The 23,848-nt window shown below is 41.4% G+C and overlaps 1 protein-coding gene across 5 annotated transcripts in view; it reads left to right on the top strand.

The window, feature by feature from the left end:
* The window catches only part of RAPH1 (Ras association (RalGDS/AF-6) and pleckstrin homology domains 1), a 201,008-nt gene that overhangs the window by 146,317 nt on the left and 30,843 nt on the right, over nucleotides 1-23,848 (top strand). For all 5 annotated transcript variants that reach the window (XM_056537175.1, XM_056537178.1, XM_056537177.1 and 2 more), the window contains 4 exons: nucleotides 8,292-8,369; nucleotides 9,120-9,279; nucleotides 12,339-12,460; nucleotides 21,571-21,636. In XM_056537175.1, the coding sequence (XP_056393150.1) occupies nucleotides 8,292-8,369; nucleotides 9,120-9,279; nucleotides 12,339-12,460; nucleotides 21,571-21,636 (426 nt within the window). The remainder of the gene's footprint in view (nucleotides 1-8,291; nucleotides 8,370-9,119; nucleotides 9,280-12,338; nucleotides 12,461-21,570; nucleotides 21,637-23,848) is intronic.

The following is a 23,848-nucleotide window of genomic DNA, read 5'->3' as shown; positions in this document are numbered from 1 at the left end:
TAAGGTCTTCTACTATTACTTACATTTAAAAAGAAATTTTTTTTATTTTTTTTTACGTTTGGTTTCTTAAGCTGCCACTTTTAAAACACCTCATGGTCCTGATATAGTACAGAGCAGGGATGTGGAATTCCTATCGCCCGACGCCCGGGACATTCAGTTCCGGGCGCCGAGCAGGTGAATTTTCCGGCCCTTAGCCCGGCTTCGGGCAAGCAGGGACGGACCTGACAAGCGCTGCGGCGCTCTGCAGTCTGTATGGAGCGTGCTCCTGACTCGTGCCCGCTCCATACTCTGCAGCCCCCGGCTGTGGAAACTTGCATCCTCCGAATGCAGAGCAGGGGGCGGGGAGATGAGAAGCTGTGTACGTCCTATCTCCCCTGCTCTGCCGTCTTTCTCCCCGTGCAGACCTGCGTCCTCTGCCTTCGCTCCACACAGGGGCACAAGTCTGCACGGGGCGCAAGTTTCCACCTCACACTGCCGCTAATAACCTGCATGCGGCTCTCAGCAGTCTGTATGGAGCCGGCTCCGGACTCCCGCTCCATACTCTGCAGCTCCCAGCTGTTTTCAGTAGCTGGGGGCCACCGCTAATAGCCAGCATACGTCGATCGCCGCGGCTGGCTATTAACCCTTCAGATCGCCGCTGTCTAAACTGACAGCAGCGTCTAAAGGGACTTGTGTATGCTCCCTGGTGTATGCTCCCCCCCCCGCAGAGTGATCGCAGGTGGGCGATCCACTATAGAGGTAGCCGGAGGGCTTACCTCTGATCCCTGCTGTCCCGTGGCTCTGTCATTGATAGAGCCTGGCTGGACCAGGCTCTATCAATGGATCGCAGAGCACACAGATCAATTGAGTTCAATTGAACTCTATTCATCTGTATGAGGAATCTAATGATTCCTCCTAGAAGTCTAATAAAGTGTAAATAAAAAAAAGTTTTAATAAAAGTTTAAAAGATACACATTAACCCCTTTTATGTTAAAAGTTCAAACCACCCCCTTTTCCTATATAAAAACATGCAAACATAATAAAAATAAACCTATTTGGTATCGCTTCGTGTGTAAATGTACGACCTATTAAAATATAACATTATGTATCCCATACGGTAAATGTAAAAAAAAAAAAATGCCAAACCACAGAATTGCAATTTTTATAATATCCCCAGAAAAAAAGTTAAAAAGTGATTAAAAAGTCTGATCAATACCAAAATGGTACCAATACAAAAAAACAGATTATGGCACAAAAAAATGAGCCCTCATACAGCCTGGTATGTGAAAAAAGAAAAGCTACAGGGGTAAAAAAAAATAGCAATTAAAAAAAATTCAAAAAAGTTCAGAATTTTTTCATTTGTAAAACATCACGGAAACTATACAAATCTGGTATTGCTGTAATCAGGCCAACCTAAAGTATGAAACCAACATGTTAGCTCAACCACAAGGTAAATGAAAAGAAGAAAAAACACCAAATCTGCAAAATTATCTTTTACTATTTCACTTCACCTAATATATAATATACATTTTTTTTTGGTCCAGAGAATGTTATTGAAAAATTAAAAAGGTATCATTATAGTAGGTAGTTATGGCTATTATAGGGCGAGGAGGAAAAATGAGAGCGTAAAAGCGAAAATTGGCCCGGACAAGTGGATCGTCATCAGGGACAAGTAGATTTTGCTCCATTTTAGTCCCGTGGACAAGAAGTTTTTTATAAAATTTCCACACCCCTGATAGAGTATTCCCCGCTTAGGTATTTCTTTTATGTGCCACTATAGAGAACCACTTCATTTCAGCCACCCAGTATCCTTGCATTGCTTGGACTGCCATTCATTTGAATCCAGAATTAAATGGTACATTCCCCCTGAAGCTTTGCCAGGTAGTCAGATTCTTGTGTTGACGTTTTTACTTGTTTAACCTCTTGGGGAGTCAGGGTGTAACCTGTATGTCCCGAGTCCCGCTATAATGCATTGTGAAACCCGAAAAAGGGGCGTGGTCTGTCACAAAGGTGGGCATGTCTGGCCCAAAAAGGGCGGGGTTTCACAACACGACCTATTTACTGTTTAATTCACTGAAAATCCTGTTAATATATGGCTGGAAATTTCCACCTAGAAAAAGCTGGTCAGAAAATGTTACTGACTTGTAAATCTGTGATCCCCTTAGTAAATAGAGAGGAATCCTACAAGTCTGAAACAACATTTACCACCAGTAAAAACCCTACACTCTTAGTAAATGAGGACCTATATGTTAGGTTTATAGTATGCTTGTTGATAAGGGTCTTATTTTCTCCCTTTCCGTTAGGTAGGTGCAGTTTTACCAGTTAGTCAGGGACTGTCCATCTTGTGAATGTTTGTATGCAACTATGAGATAAAGAAGCCATGAATATTCTTCATGCTCTTTCTTGCTCTGTACGGTTGCGACATGCTGGCCTGAGCCAGGTCCGTACTAAGGCTGGGTTCACATGACTTTTTCAGCCATACGGGACCCCGTACGGCTGGGGGGAGCTAAAACCGGGCACTCCTGTAACCCTGACGTTATGCCGCCCGTATGTAATTTATTTCAATGAGCCGACCGGAATGAAATGCTGACTCCGGTCGGCTCATTTTTGCCCTGTATGCGGTTTTCATTTAAATGAATTACATACGGGCGGCATAAGGCAGGGTTACAGGAGCACCCAGTTTTAGTTTGCCTGGCATGTTTGTCTTAAAAGAAACAACCATGGAACCTGTGACATTCCATCTCGGGGATTAGCTCTGGGATCGTCCTGGTCACTTGCCACCGGACACGTTTCCTCGCAATAACTCGCCAGACAACCGTTCAGCATACAAGTCTGGCACCTCGCCAGCTTTATTACACAGGTTGCAGGTAAAACAAAACATAGCTCATGAACAAACCAAAGTCCTAGACCGTCTGGTCACTGACTACACATGTAAGTATGCCCTTACTACTAACTGGTGAGCTACCCTCAGCCAGCATAAAACATGTGCCCCTGCAACCTGTTTTACTTACAGTTCACACCACATCTTGGACCACTCACAGCTCCCGCTGTGTGTTTCCTCAACAGGGTCCGTGTGTCTCTCCCCACAGCGACATGCTGTTTCCCAGGGAGAGCCCCAACTATTCTGTTTCCTTTCCTTTTAAACACACTTTCACTTTCTGATACATCATTAATTAGGCCACAGGTGGAGGATTCTCCAGAGTTAGCAAGGGAAATACACCCTTTCCTTGCCACACTGCAACAAACCATTTAACCACTGGAATTATTTAATAATTTTTGTTGTTGTTGATATGGTTATCTCCCTGTCCGTGGTTAGGAACCTGAGCTTGTTACCAAGAGAATTTATGAGATCAAAGCTAAGGAATAAGTGAAATCAAAATGCATAAATAAAAAAAAAGTGTGTATGTGTGTGTATATATATATATATATATATATATATATATGTGTGTGTGTGTGTGTGTGTGTGTGTGTGTGTGTGTATGTATGTATATATATAAAATCAAACATGAAATCATGAATTATTTTCATAAAGTGCCAGAACCTGTCCTTGCAGCAATATTGAAAGAACTGCTCCTTTTCTAGGAATAAGGCTGAACTTTTCCCAAATTTTCCAAAGTGAAATTCTGGGCAAATCTAATTAGATGTGATATACTAATCACAAGCTCAGTTAATAATATGCAGGTGTACTAAATGTAATCGAGTCATGGTCATTCTACATGGAAAGCTATAGTAAAGCAGTGTGGTGTTGCCAGTTAAGTGTTTCTGGAAATAGGATTGGATTACATTGTGACTTAAAGTAGTACTCTGCCAGAAAACACCTTATCCCCTATACAAAAGATAGGGGATAAGATGTCTGATCACAGGGGTCAAGCCACTGGGGACCCACGTGATCTCAGGGCCAGCAGCGGCAGCATCTGGAACAAGGAAGCATGGAGCTTTCTTGTTCATGATGTCACGCCACACCCCAGTAATTCATGTCTTAGACATGAATGGAGGGGGCGTGGCGGCTGTAGTCGCCAGTCATCCGGCACGGAACAGAGTTCGCTCTGTGCACTGGATGACTGGGGTGCCACAGCGGAGATCTAATCCCCTATCCTATCCTAAGGAGTCATCTTATCCCCTATCCTTTGAATAGAGGATAAAATGTTTTGTGGCGGAGTACCCCTTTAAGCTATTAGACACTTTGGGGGAGATCTATCATTGCCTTCCTGACATTTTATTGGCTGAAATTTAGTGCAAAATTTTTTGCTCCGTTTTTACGCAAAAATTCTGCACAATTTCAAAATAGACAGCTTTGGAAAAAGTGATTGTGAAATGCAGTGCTTCATTCTTGACTATTTATTAACTGCGTATTTTTTTAAAAGGGTGCAAAAATATTGCTTGTACATTCAAAAAAGAAACAAATTCATACCACCTCTACCTTGCCTTAGGAAAATTACATCCTACAGCAAGTTCTGAGGTGATTGTGCAAAATGTATGCACCGTTTTGATACATTTGGTGCACGTGATTAAAAAACACAGTAAAAAAAAAAAAAGGCTGGGAAGTGGCTGCACACAGACACATATTTATACATCTCCCCTTTAAAATAGTTTTCAATTTATTAAAGCTCTTGTCAGAAGGAAACAAAAGCATAGTCTAATGCTCCCAAAAAGTTTCTGCACTGGCTGGTAAAGATGAAAGTCACAGGTTGTACCAAGGAATCAAAAACCAAGAAATGTAATAATACTATACTGTAATAACTGTATGATGAATGTCATTTCTGTCAGGGTTTTTTTTTTTTTTTTTTAGTTATCTAAGTAAACCTTGAGCCCACAGACTTTTGTTACATTTCTATAGAAAATATCTTTGTAGATCATGGTCATGATCTGTAGAGCCTTGGCATTTATATACTGTCATTGATCAGATTTAATGTAATACTTTGTATATAATGAGCAAACTGAACTATACATATATGAAAGTAATATATGTGATATATGAAATTAGGTCGTTCCTTCTTCTTCCCTATTTTATGAAGTTTATGAACTATGTCTTAACCCAGAATAACACTATATTGCACGCTGTGCATTTTTTGCTTAATTTTTATTTTATCCTTCTTTTCAATCCTTAATTAACTGTATTAAATATCCAAGCATGTGTCTATGTATGCGCATGTGTATATACATATAGTACTTGTTATCATTTATTCACAGTTTGTATTTACCTCTGTATTTCATATGTATAGTTCTGCGGAATATATTCACTGATCAGTCTTGACAGTTGAAGGGAATTACATTGATTATCTCATTACAATGCCCCCTTGATGAGATATATGTGGTATCTAGTGAATCAGTTGTTGAGGTGGAAAGATGAGCAGTTGTAAGGATCTGACTAGAATTGCATAGACTTGACAATTTGGTGAATAGTATCTCTTAAACAGGAGGTCTTGTGGGGTTGTTCCTACGCCCTAGCTCCCTGGTACTTAAGGACCTAAGGCGTACCTGTACACCTGCACGAATTTCATTCAGCAGGCATCCCGTGCAATTTTACCCCCTCATGTCAGCGATCAATTCATATCGGCGATTTGCGGAGATTCAGGGCTGATCGAGTCTCTGATGACCCGATAGCCTGGAAAATAGGGATGATCGGAGCTGTCAGAGACATCCCCGACCATCCTGAAGGAAAGGAGCGAGGTGGCAGGGGTGCCACCTCCTCCTATCCCCTGCAATTGGTCGGTTAGGACTGACCGACCAATGGCAGTTGAGGGCAGGGGGGATAAAGTTGAAATCCCCGCTCTGCCCGGCCCTGATGTCCAGGCAGAGCGGGAGGGAAGATGGCGGCGGGTGCGGCAAAGGCTGTCTGGGCATGCTGGGAGTTGTAGTTTTGCAACATCTGGAGGGCCACAGTTTGGAGACCACTATACAGTGGTGCCCAAGCTGTAGCCCTCCAGATGTTGCAAAACTACAACTCCAGGCATGCTGGGAGTTGTAGTTCTGTAACATCTGACCTGATGTTGCCGAACTACAAATCCCAGCATGCCTTGACAGTCTCAGCATGCTGGGAGTTGTAGTTTTGCAACATAGAGCACAGTTTGGAGACCACTATACAGTGGTGTCCAAACTGTAGTGCTCCAGATGTTGCAAAACTACAACTCCAAGCATGCCCCTGCATGCTGGGAGTTTTAGTTTGGCAACATCTGGCCCTTCAGATGTTGCAGAACTACTACTCCCAGCATGCCTGGACAGTCTGGGCATACTTGGAGTTGAAGTTTTGCAACATCTGGAGGGCTACAGTTTGGACACTACCACACAGTGGTCTCCAAACTATTCTCCTCTAGTTGTTGCATAACTTCAACTCCCAACATGTCCTTCGGCTGTCTGGGCATGCTGGGAGTTGTAGTTTTGCAACAGCTGGAGGCACGCTGGTTGAGAAACACGGAGTTAAGTAACAAACTCAGTGTTTTGCAACCAGTGTGCCTCCAGCTGTTGCATTACTACAACCCCCAGCATGCATGGACAGCCAAAGGGCATGCTGGGAGTGTTAGTAGTATGCCTCCAGCTGTTGCATATCTACATGCTGAGAGTTGTCACTGCACGCTGAGAGTTGTAGTTTTTGCAACAGCTGAAGGCACACTGGTTGCAAAACACTGAGTTTGTTACCTAACTCAGTGTTTAACAACCAGTGTGCCTCCAGCTGTTGCAAACTACAACTCCCAGCATGCACTGATAGACCGTACATGCTGGGAGTTGAATTTTTGCAACAGCTGGTGGCACACTGGTTGCAAAACACTGAGTTAAGTAACAAACTCTGTGTTTTGCAACTAGTGTGCCTCCAGCTGTTGCATAACTACAACCCCCAACATGCAAGGACAGCCAAAGGGCATGCTAGTAGTTGTAGTTTTGCAACAGTTGTAGTTTTGTACATGGTACATTCACACGGGCGGGGGTTTACAGCAAGTTTTTTGCTGCAAGTCTGAGATGCAGGAAATTTTCCGCTACAGGAACACAAAATAAAGGGTAAAACACTACATATACACATACCCCTACACAGTCCGTCCGTCCCGCCCCACCCCACCCCCCCCACCCCCAAATAAAAATGTAAAATGTCTTGTACGACACAGTTTCCAAAACGGAGCCTCCAGCTGTTGCAAAACTGGTGGGCTCGGTCCCCAAGGGGTTAAATGGTACTCCGGTGGTATTAACTGGGGCCAGAAAGTTAAACAGATTTGTAAATGACTTCTATTAAAAAATATTTACTCTTCCAGTACTTATTAGCAGCTGTATGCTAGAGAGGAAATTCTGTACTTTTTGAATTTCTTTTATGTTGTCCAGAGTGCTCTCACCTGATGCCTGTATCAGGACCTGTCCAGAGCACAAGAAAATTCCCCATAGCAAACCTATGCTGCTCTGGACAGTTCCTGACACGGACAGAGGTGTTAGCAGAGAGCACTGTGGACAAGACAAATAAGAAATTCAAAAAGAAAAGTATTTCCTCTGTTGCATACAGCTGTTAATAAGTACTGGAAGGGTAAAGAATGTTTTAATAGAAGTAATTTACAAATCTGTTTAATTTTCTGGCACCAGTTAATAAAAAATAAATAAAAAATTAAGTGTTCCACCGGAGTACCCCTTTAAAGGCATTGGTGGTCTAAAGAAGAACAAATGATGATTAGGCATCTTGGTGCTGGATGCAATACTACACCTTCAGAGTACTTAAAGGACAACTGCAGCACAATATACACTTATCCTCTATCTACAAGATAGACGATAAGTGTTTGATCGCGGGGGGTCCGACCGCTGGGACCCCCCATGATCTCCTGTACGGGGCCGCGGCTGTGTCGTGGCTCTCCCGTGCAGGGGGCGTGACTGCCGCAGCATGACGTTGCGGCCGGCTACCCTCCTCCATACATCTCTATGGGAGAGGCGGGGAGGCAGCGTTCATGCCTCCCCGGCTCCCCCATAGAACTGTATGGGGACGGGGAGGAGACGGGGCGTCACCGTCGACCTCTAGGTCGACGCTACGCGCCTTAGCGCTCACTATGAGCGCTAATGGCGGCGCCCCGTTGGGGAGATCTCGGGGGGGTCCCAGCGGTCGGACCCCCCGCGATCAAACACTTATACCCTATCTTGTAGATAGGGGATAAGTGTATATTGCGCTGCAGTTGTCCTTTAAGGCATACAAACTATGCTATGTCTAAAATAATTGTGTATACTTTTGCTACAGTGTGTGAATAAATAGGCAGATGCTGTAGCATAAAGTAAACTTTAAAATAAGTAAAATTTTTGTAACTTTGAATGTTACAATTATTATTTTTTTTTGTATTCTCTTTCCACAGGAGGAACAGGCTGCTAAAATAAAGGCAGAGAAGATTCGAATAGCTTTAGAAAAGATAAAGGAAGCTCAAGTTAAAAAGGTAACCTACCCTGAGACTTAGTGATAGCAGATACAGTGACAACATTCGCAAAAGGCTAGATGCTTATCGAACGACAAATGGCATTGAGGGTCATAATTAATTTAGCGATGAATAATGTATAATTGATCTGAGAAAGGATGAGCTTGATGGACTTTATTTTCCACAAGTGACTATGTAACCATGACATTAAGAGATGAATAGAATGCCCAGGCATATTTCAGCAGCAAAACTATGAACTTAATCCATCTTTGCCATATTACAGTCCTCAGTATCCTCAAACAAAGTGTTTTAGAACTATTGAAATTACTAAATTTTACTTTGTAACAAATTCCAGTCTGATTTGAGAGCTAAAAATTCATGTTCTTCTAGGCTACAGTAAGTAGCCTTTAATTTTACTCAGTTTTTGCATCCCTTTTCTTTCATGTTGTATTGAAACTCTGAATGCATTTAAGTAGGATCTGTATATACTGTTACCCAAACAGTGCCTGCGGACCATCTAGTTTTTCCTGTAAAAGGAACCAAGCTGCTAGCACTGATATAAAACCTATTAAGGACAACATTAAAAAAAAAGCAAAAAACAAGTATTAAAAGCAAAGGTGTAGTAATGGAGACCTATTTTATAAATGCTATAAGAAGTCATGGTTTCTCCTTTTCTTAACCTATTTGATTACGGTAGTTATCTAGCTGAAATATACATTTATTGTGTGGACCTTCCTGTTTGCAGTTTTACTCATCTCATCCTCTTAACAGCTTGTGATCAGAGTGCACATGTCAGATGACAGCTCCAAGACAATGATGGTAGACGAAAGACAAACTGTACGACAGGTGCTGGACAACTTGATGGACAAATCCCACTGTGGATACAGCCTGGATTGGTCATTAGTTGAGACAATTTCCGAACTACAAATGGGTTAGTGGATCAGTATTTCTCAACTGTAATTATGCACTGTAAAGGGTGCCTCCCAGAAATCCAATAAAATTCTCATATTTACTAAGGTTCCTAACATTTTAAATTTAGTGTAGCAATAATGAAAGAGGTATTTTAATCAAAGACATTTATGGCATGTCCACAACATGATAGCTGCTTGTCTCCCTCCAGTAAAATGGTTCCTTGGCGATGGGGCTGTTCACTACAGCAACTAGGTTGTGGAAGAATAAAGAGGAAAATTATTTTGCTTAGTTTCGGTAACTCCTATAAAACGAAAGAGAGGTGTGCACATTCTTCTTTTCAATGCTACAGGCTGCCTCACCTTCCTGAATAGGGGTTAGAGATGGGTGCAAGTTGACGAGCTAGAACCCACTTTGTTGACACTTTCCGAAAAGAGTAGGCTTGCCCACATTTCTCTTTCATACTTCAGTATAAATTTATGTACCGAATTTATCTGTTTTATAGTTCCAGCAGATCAGAATTATGGTTAAATGTTTTTGATTTACTTAATCTTCATCAGACCATTTCATTAGAAAAGATTCCAAGAGACATTTAACAATGCTTTTGGAAATGTGAGAACCTTGTATCTGTATGACGTGCTACTTTCTTAAGTGAAGTGAAACGTTATAAGCCAGACGTGACTTTGCCAAAGTTATCTACAGTATCTTTTTCTAGTGAGCTAATTAGCCACAAGTGCCAATTCATTGGAGTCAGAGGCAACCACAGCCTCCCTCCCAGCCAAGTGGCATCCTTTTGATAGACAACCCCTGTGCTGTGCGACAGTGGCACAGGGCTGGGACAGGGAAGGGTACTTATCCTAGTCAGGTTTGCCAAGTGGCCTCCTTTTTTATTTTTTTTTAAAGGGTTTATTTTAAGTTTTGCAATAAGTAAACAGCAAACATAAAGCAAGTACAGCCACATCAGCCGCCCACCCCACCAATAGAATAGCATAGCAGGCGGGAAAAAACAAAACACAACCGCGGGTAATTTAGTCCACAATTCAGGAACCAGGTGCTCCTAACTCGAGCGGCACAAGTACAGGAGAGCCGCTGCGGCAGCTAATTAAACTGAGCAAGCCATACAACCAGTCACACCACAACACACAGCCAGACAAACGAATGCAGCCCCCCCCCCCCCCCCCCCCCAAATCAACTGCAATACACAGGAAAAACAAAGGGAATATCTTACAGAACAGTAGACCGCCCACTGTTCACCAAGGCTTCTAACATCAGCCAAGGAAGCCACATTTTATCAAAGAGGGCCCAATATAGGGGAACATACTTGTTAACTAAATTAACCCACCTCGAAAGCGGAGGACACCGTATCCTTGAAGGACATAGCCACAATCTTACAGGCACAGAAAAGAAGCAATAAGTCCCATTAGGCAGACTTCCAGAGAAAGGGGAACTTTAAGTGGTCAGTTAAAAACTGCATAACGTCAGGGTATTGTCTGCATACATGGAGACTTTCTCAACTAAAGACCCCCTAGGGATTCCCCTAATAGCAGGCGACACTCTAACAGCAGCAGCCAGTGCTCATCTGCCAGGCAAACAAATGGGGGGGGGGGGGAGAGGAGGCAACCCTGACATGTCCTGCACCCTAAGGAGAAAGGTTCTAAGATATCTAAATTATTGCGAAAACGGACCCAAGCACAAAAGTGAGCCCCAATATTTAATGCCCCAAGCAACAAATATCGCCACTCCGTGGAATCAAAGGCCTTATAGACTCTGCCTTGTCAAGGCTCAGCACAAACCCAGGGGAGTCATCAGCTCTGGAAGCGGTGAGGTGGAGTCGTTGAACATTAATGTCAGTAGCTTTACCTGGCATAAACACGGTTTGGTCAGGGTGAACAATGGTTGTGACAACCTTGTTGAGTCTCTGGGCCAACATCTTGGCTAGGATCTTGATATCAAAGTTTAGAAGGGAAACGGGGCCATAAGAATCCAGCAATACCGAAGAGGACCACAATGAGCACCTCTCTGAAAGAATCAGGAAGCTGCTTAAATTCTGCGGCTGCCTGATAGAGACTCCACAATCTAGGCACCAACAAATCACTGCAGTTTTTACCAATCCCCAATTAGCCCATTCAGGCCTGGAGTCTTCCCGGTGGGGTATGTCATGAATAGCCTGCCCAATTTCGTCCTTAAAGATAAGAGCGTCCAACCCTTCCATCTGCGCCATCTTAAGGCGTGGGAGAGACCGAGTCGAGAGAAAGTCCTCCAGACCCTCCAGGTTTGATTGAAAGCTAGGGGAATACGAATTCTGGTAGAAAGCCTTGAACACCATCCAGTGGCCTCTTGGGGCACTTTAGCAGATAAGAAAAACTTGGATATCATCTTACAAGCACATGAGTTCACCATGATATGTATGATTATTAATGTTGTCTAAACCCCTACCTGCTGATGGAGTGAGTTTCATGGAGTAACAGACTCTAGTCCCTTTAATCTGATTTTGTAGACGTTTAGAAAACAGAAGGTAGCTGAGCGTTTTAATTAGGAAAGAGGATGAGCATTTGTAGCCATTTCTGATTTAAAAAAAAGCTTGAATTTGTGTTTTTTGTAATTCTCACTGCTTTTATTCATTAAAATAGAGGAACAATTTCTCTAATCCAAATAAAATGGCTTAATTTTCTTCTCATAATCCATAAAATATGTAATTAATGAAAAAAGCCGAAAAGCATCAGCCAGTCGCTCATTCTTTATTATATTGACTTGCCACAGTTGGTTAATCCTTGTCCCCTCGGAATATACTGTAGTTTCAGGGTTAATTGGGATTTTTCATTGTGTAGACCTTCAATATGTTTTTGGCACCTGCTTAACTCTCGGCACAGATGCTGTTGAAACTTTATTTAATATTTATGTAAGACTGTTCCATTTGACAGCTAGGTAACTGTATTAACAAAGCCAGGCTTGTCACAGTGAACATTTAGAACACTTTCTTTTTTGACTTTTTTATACTTATTTGTTTATTTTTATTTTCTACTAGTATATTAATATTATTTATTTTATAATTTAACTGATATAACTTTGTGTTCCTTACAGACCGTATCTTTGAAGACCATGAAAATTTAGTTGAGAACTTATTGAACTGGACTCGGGATAGTCAGAACAAGCTGATGTTTGTGGAACGTATTGAAAAATATGCATTGTTCAAAAATCCACAAGTAAGATATTTTTAACTCATTTTAGAAACCAAAGCATTATATAAGCAGCTTTTCTTTAATCTAATCTATGTTGCATTTTCTTTCTTCAAGAAATGAATGAACATGAACTATAAACATTTATAGTGAACCATCAGTTAAGGCAGTGTTTCCCTACCAGTTTTGCCTCCAGCCATTGCAAAACTATAACTCGCAGCATACAGTTTTGCAAGCACCCTCCTTGGGAAAAAACTGCCATATAAGTCTATGAATCTTTTGTCATTCTTTGTGCCTTCAATTTAAAGGGGTACCCCAGCCCTAAGACATCTTATCACCTATCCGCAATCGTTCATGCAGCACTCGCCTGTCTCCGCTGCACAAAGCGACGATAGCTCAGTGTCTGAAGACTCACGACCACAGGGCCGGAGTATCGTGACGTCACGCCCTGCTCCCTCAATGCAAGTCTATGGGACGGGGTGTGACGGATAAGTGATAGCCTTTCTTAGGGCTGGAGTACCCCTTTAACAAAAATTCACACAAAAAACAAAACATGGCATGTGGCATTGCCTGCCACATTGTAGGGATCATACTGGTCCATGATGTTCTCACAGACATTGCCTCTTTCACGTCTCCATTCACAGTTCACTAGCACCATTTGTATTGTGCTGACAATACAAGGCATCTACACTATAACCTCAATTGCTTGTACAGTGTGGTTTTTAGGGGTATAACATTGAGCGACAGTATTATTACTAAGGATATTATCTGTATAATATCTCTGAAAACCCTTTATTGCACCTCATTCCTTCCCTTAAAGTGGTACTCTCCCCTTTGACAACTTATTCCCTATCCAAAGGATACGGGATAAGCTGTCTGATCGAGGGGGGTCCGACTGCTGGGACCCCTCCTTGATCTGTGGCCCAGCACCCTGGTGTTCTGAACATTTATGAGATAGCGGGGGTCCCTCCCAGTTGCCATGATCGGACATCTTTTCCCCTATCCTTTGGTTAGGGGATAAGATGTAAAGGGGTGGAGTACCCCTTTAAGTGGTTCACAAGTGCAGCTCTACTGTTTATCATTTCTATGTAAGCACTATATACTCAAAAAGTCCATAAACATTATATAGACATCCATTATAATGTTATTAATGGTAGCTGCAATATTAACTTATTGAACATAAATGCTGCTGGGTCAGCACTTCCATTGTCCCCACTTTTATATATACAGATTATTCTAGAATCCCATTTTGATCCTTTTGTTCTTTTCAACAAAACGCCATTCGATCTGCCTGCGAACAACTGTCATTAGATACTAGGTTCTCAGAAGATAACAATTAAAATCTTTGAAAGGTTTCTTTATTTGCATGTGCTTGTGCGTATTGAAATTCCATTGCCTCAGCTGAATCAGACCGCCATCGAAAAAATGGGCAGTCAATACTTGTAGCTTTGTAACAGCTGGCTAGTCATCTTCTATGTAGCGCAGAGGTACTTTACTATTGAAGTGCTGAAATACCATGAGTTCCAGTAGAAATGGTAGACAGTGCACATTCTGCCATTAGTAATTATAACTTTCCTTGTACTACACGCTATCCTTCACCAAGGGGCTTAGGATTTTCTAATTACCTTGACACCTGCAATGTCTGGAGCATTGCAACTCAATACATACAGAGAGCTGTGAAAGCACACACTTATGATCAACCAGTCTTCAAGGCACTGTGTGCTTCTGGCTTACAAGAACAATGAGGCTGCTTGCCGGAAAGACATATTAAATTAAACAATTCCACAAGGCTGCAGTAATAAAGCTGCTACAGTATAATAGAATAGCCTTGTTAAAAGCAAAGCATTTTTTACTTTAGCACAGCTGCTTGCTCCGTTTCATTATTTCAATAAGATCATTAGAAATAAAGCTAGTTCAGATTTTTTTTCTTTTTAGACATCGTCCTTTTTGTACAAATGATTAATCGTCTCAATTTTTTGAAACATACAGAGTACACAGCAGTCTTATGTCCCTTCCGTGTGAATGGCTATAATATACAAAAATTAAATGCTTCCGGGCCCTAATAACATTTACTGTTTCATCTGGTGCTAGTCCTTTTAATTACCTTTTCCAATTACTGCATGTGACACTAAAGAAATGGGACATTTCTACGAGAAATACAATAGCACACTCTGTATTAACTGAATGAAGAAGAATTAAAATATTTCAGTCCTGAAAAAGTTTTTTTTTTTTTTTATAATTAAGTCAGGGTGCATTTAAAAAAAAAAGGAGAAACAAAGCATACTGCATACTAACCTGTCTTGATCCCGTGCCCACTGACTGAGGCAAGTCATCACTGCTACCATTGACAAGGTTGACACGTGAGAGGAAGCTGGGACTGGATTCCACACTGGAATACCTCTTTTGGGTTTTTAAATTGGCATTAGTTGTAATGTGTCTGCAACACTATTTGGTGTACAGTTTTAAGCACTACTATACAGGAAATATATAGGGGGTAACACCGGAATTTGAATTTCCGGGCCAGATGTTTCCGGTGCGGAAATTCTGCTTTGTAAACAGAGCAGCAGAATCCCATTGAAATCAATTGGACTCTGCTTCTGCGGAATTTCCGTGGTACAGGCTGGCATGGTTGGTGACGCTGATAATAATGATATTTACTTACTCTTGATCCTGTTCACTCTTATCTTCCTGATTTGGGCGGAAGGCTTAGTGCACGGGCGGCTCTCCACTAGCATGCTGAAGTCGCGGCTGCTGCTTCTTCAAGCATGTTTGCAGCCAAACGGAGTGAGGAAACTACAGCATTGATGTCAGCATGCTTCTGGAGTGCTGGTGGTGCACCAAGCCTGCCGCCCGAATAAGAAAGATAATGGGCAAATGGGACCACCGGTTGGGACTAGGTAAATATCATTATTATTAGGGTCAACTGCACTACAAGCCTCTACCAACAGGTTAGATTTGATGCACAGGATCTTCTGCTGCAGACTTCAATGTAAACTAAATGACTAAACCCAGCTTCAAATCCTGCACATCAAATCTGTGCAGGATAATGTATGTGTGAAAGTAAAAAAAGTAAAAATTTGAGAGATCATGGTATTTGGAGGAAAGTTGTGGTAGAGTCTTTGATACACTATTACCTGCAATTGTTTTTAATACATCTGGTTTACTGAAGAAGTATTTCTTTAAAGGGGTACTCCAGCGCTAAAAATCTTATCCCCTATCAAAAGAGATCTCTTCTGCAACTCACCCGTTTTTCAGCTGCACAGAGCGAGGATTGCTCTGTGGCTGATGACGAGCAGGGCAGGGGACTGTGGCTGATGACGGGTAGTGCAGTCGTCACGCCCACCGCCCGTCATCAGCCACAGAGCGATCCTCACTCTGTGCAGCTGAAAAACGGGGTGCTGCGGGAGAGATCGCGGGGGTACCCAGCGGTGGGATCCCCACGATCTAACATCTTATCCCCTATTCCTTTTGACAGGGGATAAGATGTAAAGCGCCGGAGTACCCCTTTAATGTTAATGTTTTCTTTTGTAGGTAAAATGTTGCTTATATCACGTCTGTTGAAATTGTATTATTAATGTTCATAAAGAAAAGTACAGTTAAGGTTTTGTACTTGTTAATAACTGGTGTAATGTTTTAGAACAGAGATCATGAGGGTTGAATAGCACAATGCATAAAAAAGTTGCACAGAAAATGAACTGAAGTGCTAAGGAGGAGTGTCAGGGAATGACCCAGTGAGAAGTGTTTTAGGGCTAGCAAACAAATAGAATAAGCAAAAGTTTGAGAAAGGCACACAGTGGGTAGAATGAGGGCAGTCTGACCAACTTGCCAAGTTTTGTAAGTTCAACTGTCCCTGAATTTTTAATGCAGAAAAGTAAAAAAAAGCAATTATTTTATGAAGTAACAGTCATGTGAAGGAATGGATAAGAGCCCAAAAAATCCAGAATTAAAGTTTGAAATATACATGACTACAGGTTGTTGTAAATAAAAATAAATGTAGAATTGATTACCAATTACCGAAGTGAATCGACCTTGTCTAACCCCTTAAGGGCCAGGTCAATTTTATTTTTGCATTTTCGTTTTTTCCTCCTCGCCTTCTCAAAATCGTAACTCTTTTAGATTTCCATCCACAGACCCTTATGAGGGCTTGTTTTTTGCGTCACCAATTTTACTTTGTAATGACATCACTTATTTTACCATAGAATGTTCAGTGCAACCCGAAAAAATATTTATGTGGGAAAATTGAAAAGAAAACCGCAACTTAGCAGTTTTATTTTCACGGTGTACACTCTATGGTACAAATGACATGTTTTCTTTATTCTGTGGGTTAATATGATTAAAATGATACCCATGTTATATGCTTTTCTGTAATTGTACAGCTTAAAAAATCTCTAACTATTTTAACAAAATTAGTATGTTTGAAATTGCCCTATTTTGACCACCTATAACTTTCTAATTTTTCCATGTAGCGGGCGGTATGAGGGCTAATTTTTTGCACCGAGATCTGTAGTTTTTATCGGTACCACTTTTACTTAGGTTTTACTTTTTACTAATTTATTAATAAATTTTTGGGAGAATAAAATGCTACAAAAATGCAGCAATTTTGGACAATTTTTATATTTTTACGTTTACGCCGTTCACCATACGGGATAATTAACAATATATTTTGATAGTTCAGACTTTTATGCACGAGGCGATACCAAATATTTTTATAACTTTTTTTTCACGCTTTTTTGGGGGTAAAATTGGAAAAACTGGTGATTTACGTTTTTATTGGGGTAGGGGATTTTTACATTTTTTTACACTTAAATGGTCCCCATAGGGTACTATTTATAGCAATCATTTGATTGCTAATACTGTTCAGTGCTATGCATAGGGCATCGCACTGATCAATGTTATCGGTGATCTTCTGCTCTGGTCTGCTCGATCTCAGACCAGAGCAGAAGACCCCTGGAGACGGACAGAGGCAGGTGAGGGGACCTCTGTCCGCCATTATGGATGATCGGATCCCCACAGCTGTGATGCGGGCGATCCAATCATCCATTTAAAGTACCACACTGCCGCAGATGCCGTGATCTGTATTGATCACGGCATCTGAGGGGTTAATGGCAGACATCTGTGTGATCACGGATGTCTGCCATTACCCGCGGGTCCCTGGCTGCTGATAGCAGCCGGGACCTGCCGCACATGACGCGAACACCGGTCCGGTGCTCGCGGTAATGGTGGAGCGTAAATGTACGTCATGGGGCATTAAGTACCACGGCCGGCACCATGACGTACGTTTACGTCCATTGTTGTTAAGGGAATACTATGGCGTTTGTCTGTTTATTAACCCTCAGTGCTTGGGCTGCAAAATGAAACAAAACAAACTTTAACTCACCTGCCTACATTTCCCCGTTGCTCCGATATCAGTGTCTCGTTCTCTGGTCCCTGTCTTCTTCTGCTTCCTGCGGATTGGTGAGTCATGCTGCTCTCAGCATATCACAGACAGCAGCAATGTCCCGCTGCGGCCGGTGATACGCTGAGAGCAGCATGACTCACCGACCCGCAGGAAGCGGAAGAAGACAAGGGCCAGAGAACGGAACACCCATATCGGAGCAACGGGGGAACGTAGGCAAGTTGTTTTTGTTTCATTTTGCAGCTGGGCACGGAGGGTGAATAAAAAAAATGCCATAGTTCTCCTTTAATTTAGTGTCCACTTTCTTACATGTACTTTATTTGCCAATTCCTCAGATTCGAAACTGTCAGTCTTCCAGTTTCTGGCTACATTACTAGCCACACACACAGCGCCTAGAAAACAAAAAGCAGCTGAATATGTGATAATGATGCACTCGGACAATGTCGCTCAGGAATAGACCCATCCTGCGCAGCTCCCAGAGAGAACCAGCCCAACAACACAGACATGTATCCATGCACTCACATACACAACCCCAGAGACTCCCACCCACTACCCTTACATGGCAACAAGGACCAGGCCAACTAAGTCTGTGACCCAGTTCTTACAGGAGAATCAGCTGAAGCCTCCAAAAGTAACCAAGGCATCCAAACTTTATCAAACTATTGCGGACAACCTCGACTTGCGTAAAAAGCACGATATAAATGGAAATACCTATTAACCAAGGCTACCCAACTGGGGAGAGGGGGAGCAATAGTCTCTTTCCACACCATAGTGACCAGAAAAGAAGAAAACGCACCAACAGACGCCTATGTGGGCCAGACACCAGCCATTGATAATTCCCAACAAACACACCTCTGGGGCAAAAACATACGGAAACTTCAGATGATCTGCCAGAAATTGCAACACTTCCCTCCAAAAGGGAACCACACATGGACAGCTCCACACAGCATGCAAAAGTGAACCCCTAAGTACATTTACACTGAAAACAACATCAGAAGCAGAAAACCCAATACGAAGCAAGCGTACACACGTATAATACAAGCAAAGAATAAGACGAAACTGGATAAGGAGATCCCGGGCACTAACTACAGTAGAATAATAGTTCTACTATTCAGCAGTTCAACTTCATTCGTACATTGGTATATCCTAAAGTACCCACTCCTAGGGTATATGCCACACCAGTCTACTGCTCCTTACCTTACCTACACCACTGCATAGGCTTACTAGAAGGCTTTAAAGGGAATCTGTCACCTGCTCTTCACATTCCAAAGACATGGTACCTGTCATATATTTCTGTGCTTCCATCATATAGAAAAAAAAATTATTCTCTGGTGCAAACAGTCAATTTCCAATAGTTTTTATTACATTTTACAATAAAAAAAAAATTACATTTTACATAAATAGCAATAATAATTATTATATAAATAAAATAAAACATTATAAATACATTAAAGAAAACAGACAAAACAGAAAATATGAAAGTTTTCTACCAGCCTGTCATGTTTCCGCCTCTATTAATTATGAAATATATAAATAAGAGTTAATACCTGTTGATGCTATGAGACACATTTATATTTTCATTCCAACATTTCCATTTTTTTCTTTGAGACTGGGTTCCAGTTTCTAGCAATCAGTAATGTAATTGTTTGTAGAATATGACATACAGGAATCCTTGAGTTTAAAGGAATCTTATCTATGCCTATTCAGAGAAGAGCGAGGGCATGGTTCATTTGGCAAGGAATATCTGATAGTTTTTTAATTGCTTCGATTGCGTCTGACCATAAAGAAGCTAATTTGCGACAACTCCAAAAATGTGAGTTATAGAGCCAATAAGGCCGCAACCTCTCCAACAAAAACTAAAAGCTTCTGGGTAATGTTTTGAAAGTCTTAGAGGAGTAGAATACCACCTTATTGTGACTTTATAAAATTGTTGGTGCAAACAGTCAAAAAGGCATTCCCAAGCCCCCTGAGATGATTGAGGGGTGGACCTCCTCCTTGCTCCCCTTCTTGATTGCCAGTCTGCTGGAAGCTAAGCCCTGTTTCCAACTTTTATACCTGCACTTTGATAAGAAGCGTTTGAATCAGCATCACTTGTCTTATCTACCTGTATATTCAGGTTAGTGCTGGTTAGTTTCCCTTTAAAAGGTACTAATATATGCCAGTGGAGGAGCATTTTGCAATGACTGTTGACATGCAAATATATTAAATGTAGACTGTCCTATTAAAAAACTCTTTATATCCTGTACATCTTGGCAAAACATTACCCTTTCTGATATACTTCATAAAAAATGTGTCTCCTTTTTATATAAATCATGGCTTATAGAAAAAAAGACCACTAGGGTCCCTTTACCATCCAGAACACAATCCTGTGCAGCATCATTTGTCTAAACAGAAGCTCAGGCAGGGACAGAGTCCAATAAATGAGGGCAGGACTAGCACTCCTGTGCTCACTCCTGTCCTAAGCAGCCTGCAGCGATTGGATGAAGAGACCCAGCACTGCACAGCAGACTCAGGGAGGAAGCGGAGTCATGAAAAGTGAGGAGTGATAAAAACAATTGGGCAACAGATAAAAGGTATTTGAGAGAAAGATAGGAGCTAGACACATAAACATTATATGTACATGATTAGGATTAGGTACTGAATATGGGTCCTCTTTAACTCTGGGCATCTTTACAGACTTTGTTTATGTTTACTCTGCATACTCACTGTATCAACAGTAAAAAGTTCCTTGGATCATTGGCGCAGTCACTGAAGGTTGTAAATTCACCTATACTTGCCATACACATAATAGGGGAGATTTAGCAAAACCTTTTCCTTTGGACAGGTTTTGATAAATCTCCCCCTATGTGTTTTAAGTTCTACTGTTTTATTACCAATGGAAGCTGCAACCAAGATGGGATGGGATGAGAGCAAGAAGGAGTTTCTGCCTTTAGCACCTCAGGGGCTTAGGAACACCTTTTTGACTGTATGTTTTGGAAGCATATACATATAAATGAAATGTACCTTGTGTCTCCTTGCCTTAACAGCTAACAGTGTCAGCAGTTTGGAATGTGAATGGCTGCTGAAATATTCCCGTTATAGTGTCTCTGTCATTTATAAAAGTGAAAAGTTGTGGTTGCTCGGGATTTGAGTGTTCAGACTCCAAAAATCTCTAGATATCGCCAGGAGATGTGCGCTGATCTTAATCAAGCATTTCAGAACTTATGATGGAGCTCGTCCAGTGCTTCTGGATGGAGATCACTACCATGGGCAGGGAAATGTTCTAGCTCACACTTCTCCCAGCGATATTTAGAGATCAGTCGGGAACTCAACACTCCCCAAGCAATTAAAGCATTTGACGTGTCAGACAGATATGTCAAAAGTAGTTTTTTGTTTTTGTTTTTTTTTTAATGGCAGGGACACTCTAAAGTGGGTTGTTGGTTGGTGTAGAATTTAAGGGTATGTTTACTTACAGAAGTCCATTCTTTACCAAAATGGCCCTCTTAGCAGATTTGTCTTGTGTATTAGATCTTTGAGTAGCAGCCTGGGTTGTGTCTGGATTTCCCTTGGATGTTGTGCTGACTTGTGAAAAGACAGATTTCAGTTTGTTCATCTTTTTAACAGTTGATTGGGCATATTGCATGTGTGGGTAGCTCTATAAATAATTTATATTTTTTGCTTAATCTTTCTTCCAAAATGCTGAAGGAATCTGATGAAGCAGTGAGTCATCATTCATTTGTTAATAAATAATTCTCTATTTCAGAACTATCTTTTAGGAAAGAAAGAGACTTCTGAGATGGCTGATAGAAATAAAGAAGTCTTATTAGAGGTGAGTGCAAATATTATAACATTTTGGTGGCGTTTATTAAAGTTATTCACATTTTGTCTATTAAAGCTCCTTTCACACTCTCTTTTGACCCATTAGCCATCACATGCATCCAACACATCCTTTGGTCTCCATTCAGATGGCAGAAGCCAAAAGGCTGCCCTATTCTGTGGTGTCCATTAGAGTTGCTTTTTTCTATATAAAATAGTGCAACAGACTGCATTATTTTATACAGAGACTTCTCACTGCACAGTATACTTTTTGGAGACTATCGGTGATAGACACCCATTAAATTATATGCAGTGTTGCATTAAAGAGCCAGAATGACTTTCTTAGTTTAACAACTCGCAGAATACCAATTGTAGTAAAAGTCTTCCTTTGTACACTTCTTGTCACCAGAATTCATAATTTACTTTTCATGTCTTCTTCTTGTTCCTTGCTCTTTAGCTCTGCGGTCAAACGTTACCTCCTTATGGTCTCCTATATGTATTCCTGCTCCAACTAACATCAGTCATGTCTTCCAGTCATTACTATTGTTAAATGGCATGTCTGGTGAAAAATATCTTATCTCCTAGCCACAAGATAGGGGATAAGTATCTGAATGCAAGAGGGGGGGTGTCATACCCCTTGGACTCCCCCCTGAGATCTGCTAAATGGGACCCTGCCTCTATGGGATCCTTGGGGTACAGCAATCGGGCATCTCTTGTGCTCCTATACAGAGGAATGGAGTGCGTAGTGTATACAACATGCGCTCTCCTTGAGAGTCGGGGTCCCGTTCCGGAGATCAGAGTTACCCTTTCTATAGCTTGAAATAAAATTTGATCTGCATATTTAGACCCTCATTCCTATATGTTACAGTACAGAGTTAAAAATACACCACTTGTGGGTTTAGAAAAATAACAAAACAACTTATTTGTACACTGATGTAGCATAGACGAACATCTGACATTGTGATAAATAGACCTGCTGCGGTCATGCGTTGTAACCCGGTAAAATGGCCGGTAGTGCACATCACTGCCTGGCCGGCCACCTTGCCCAATTCACTCTTACAGTTATAATCTGTGGGGAATCGGGTTTGATTGACAGCAAGAATACAGTGGGTTATAATTCTTGGTTCCAGTGAGACCCAGGGTGTTCTCAACCTTTTGACATGTCTGGACAACACATCAAAAGTTATTACAAATGGGGGTAACTCTTTAAGATTCTTCTATGCCTTTTTGCCTTTTTTTTTTTTTTTTTTTTATAAATCCTTTAACTAGAAAGGACTGATGATGGGGCACATAGTTCCAAGCTCTCCAACACTATGCAATGAATCAATAATGATAGATACTCTTTCACTACTCATTGTTGAAATACGCAAAGGAACATCTGGATAGCAAGGGAAAGACGGTGTCTGTGCTTTTTCATACAGTTACATTATAACTTTTCTATCCAATATTTTTTTGTCTGCCAAACAGATTCTTATTAATTTATAAGTAAAAATGCATAAAAGGAAGAACAGCTGCAATGTGTTAAGTACAGTGTGCCAAAGAAATACTGTATAATATTATATTATAATATCGAAGGGAAGAGCTGTAAATAAAGGTGTATATTATATGATTGAAAATATGATAGGAATATATTTATCACGTATCCACAAGATGAGAGGTCATAAATGCATGACTATTTCTAACAATTATTAGAAGTGTTCCTAACCTCCGGCCATTCCTTCTCACTGTGTGAATTCATGGAGGAGGAGCTTGAATAAAGCAGTGGTCCTGCGTTCACCATGCTACTACATATATTGTCCACGGGCAACAGAAACAACTTAGCTACTGTAGCACAAATGGCATAATATAGCCTGGTGCATGTGCATCGCTTACCTGGTGGAGACAGTGTGATGATCTGGCCATTGTTCTGCTAGAAAAACTTACTGGCATCCTCTTTTACGCTGGGTTCACACTACGTTTTCTCCCATACAGGAGCGCATACGGCAGGGGGGAGCTAAAACCTCGCGCTCCCGTATGCCTTCGTATGCGCTCCCGTATGTCATTCATTTCAATGAGCCGGCCGGAGTGAAACGTTCGGTCCAGTCGGCTCATTTTTGCGCCGTATGCGCTTTTACAACCGGACCTCAAACCGTGGTTGACCACAGTTTTAGGTCCGGTTGTAAAAGCGCATACGGCGCAAAAATGAGCCGACCGGACCGAACGTTTCACTCCGGCCGGCTCATTGA

Source organism: Hyla sarda, chromosome 8 (assembly GCF_029499605.1).
Source record: "Hyla sarda isolate aHylSar1 chromosome 8, aHylSar1.hap1, whole genome shotgun sequence".
NCBI lineage: Eukaryota > Metazoa > Chordata > Amphibia > Anura > Hylidae > Hyla > Hyla sarda.
This window is presented reverse-complemented; position numbering and strand designations above follow the sequence as displayed.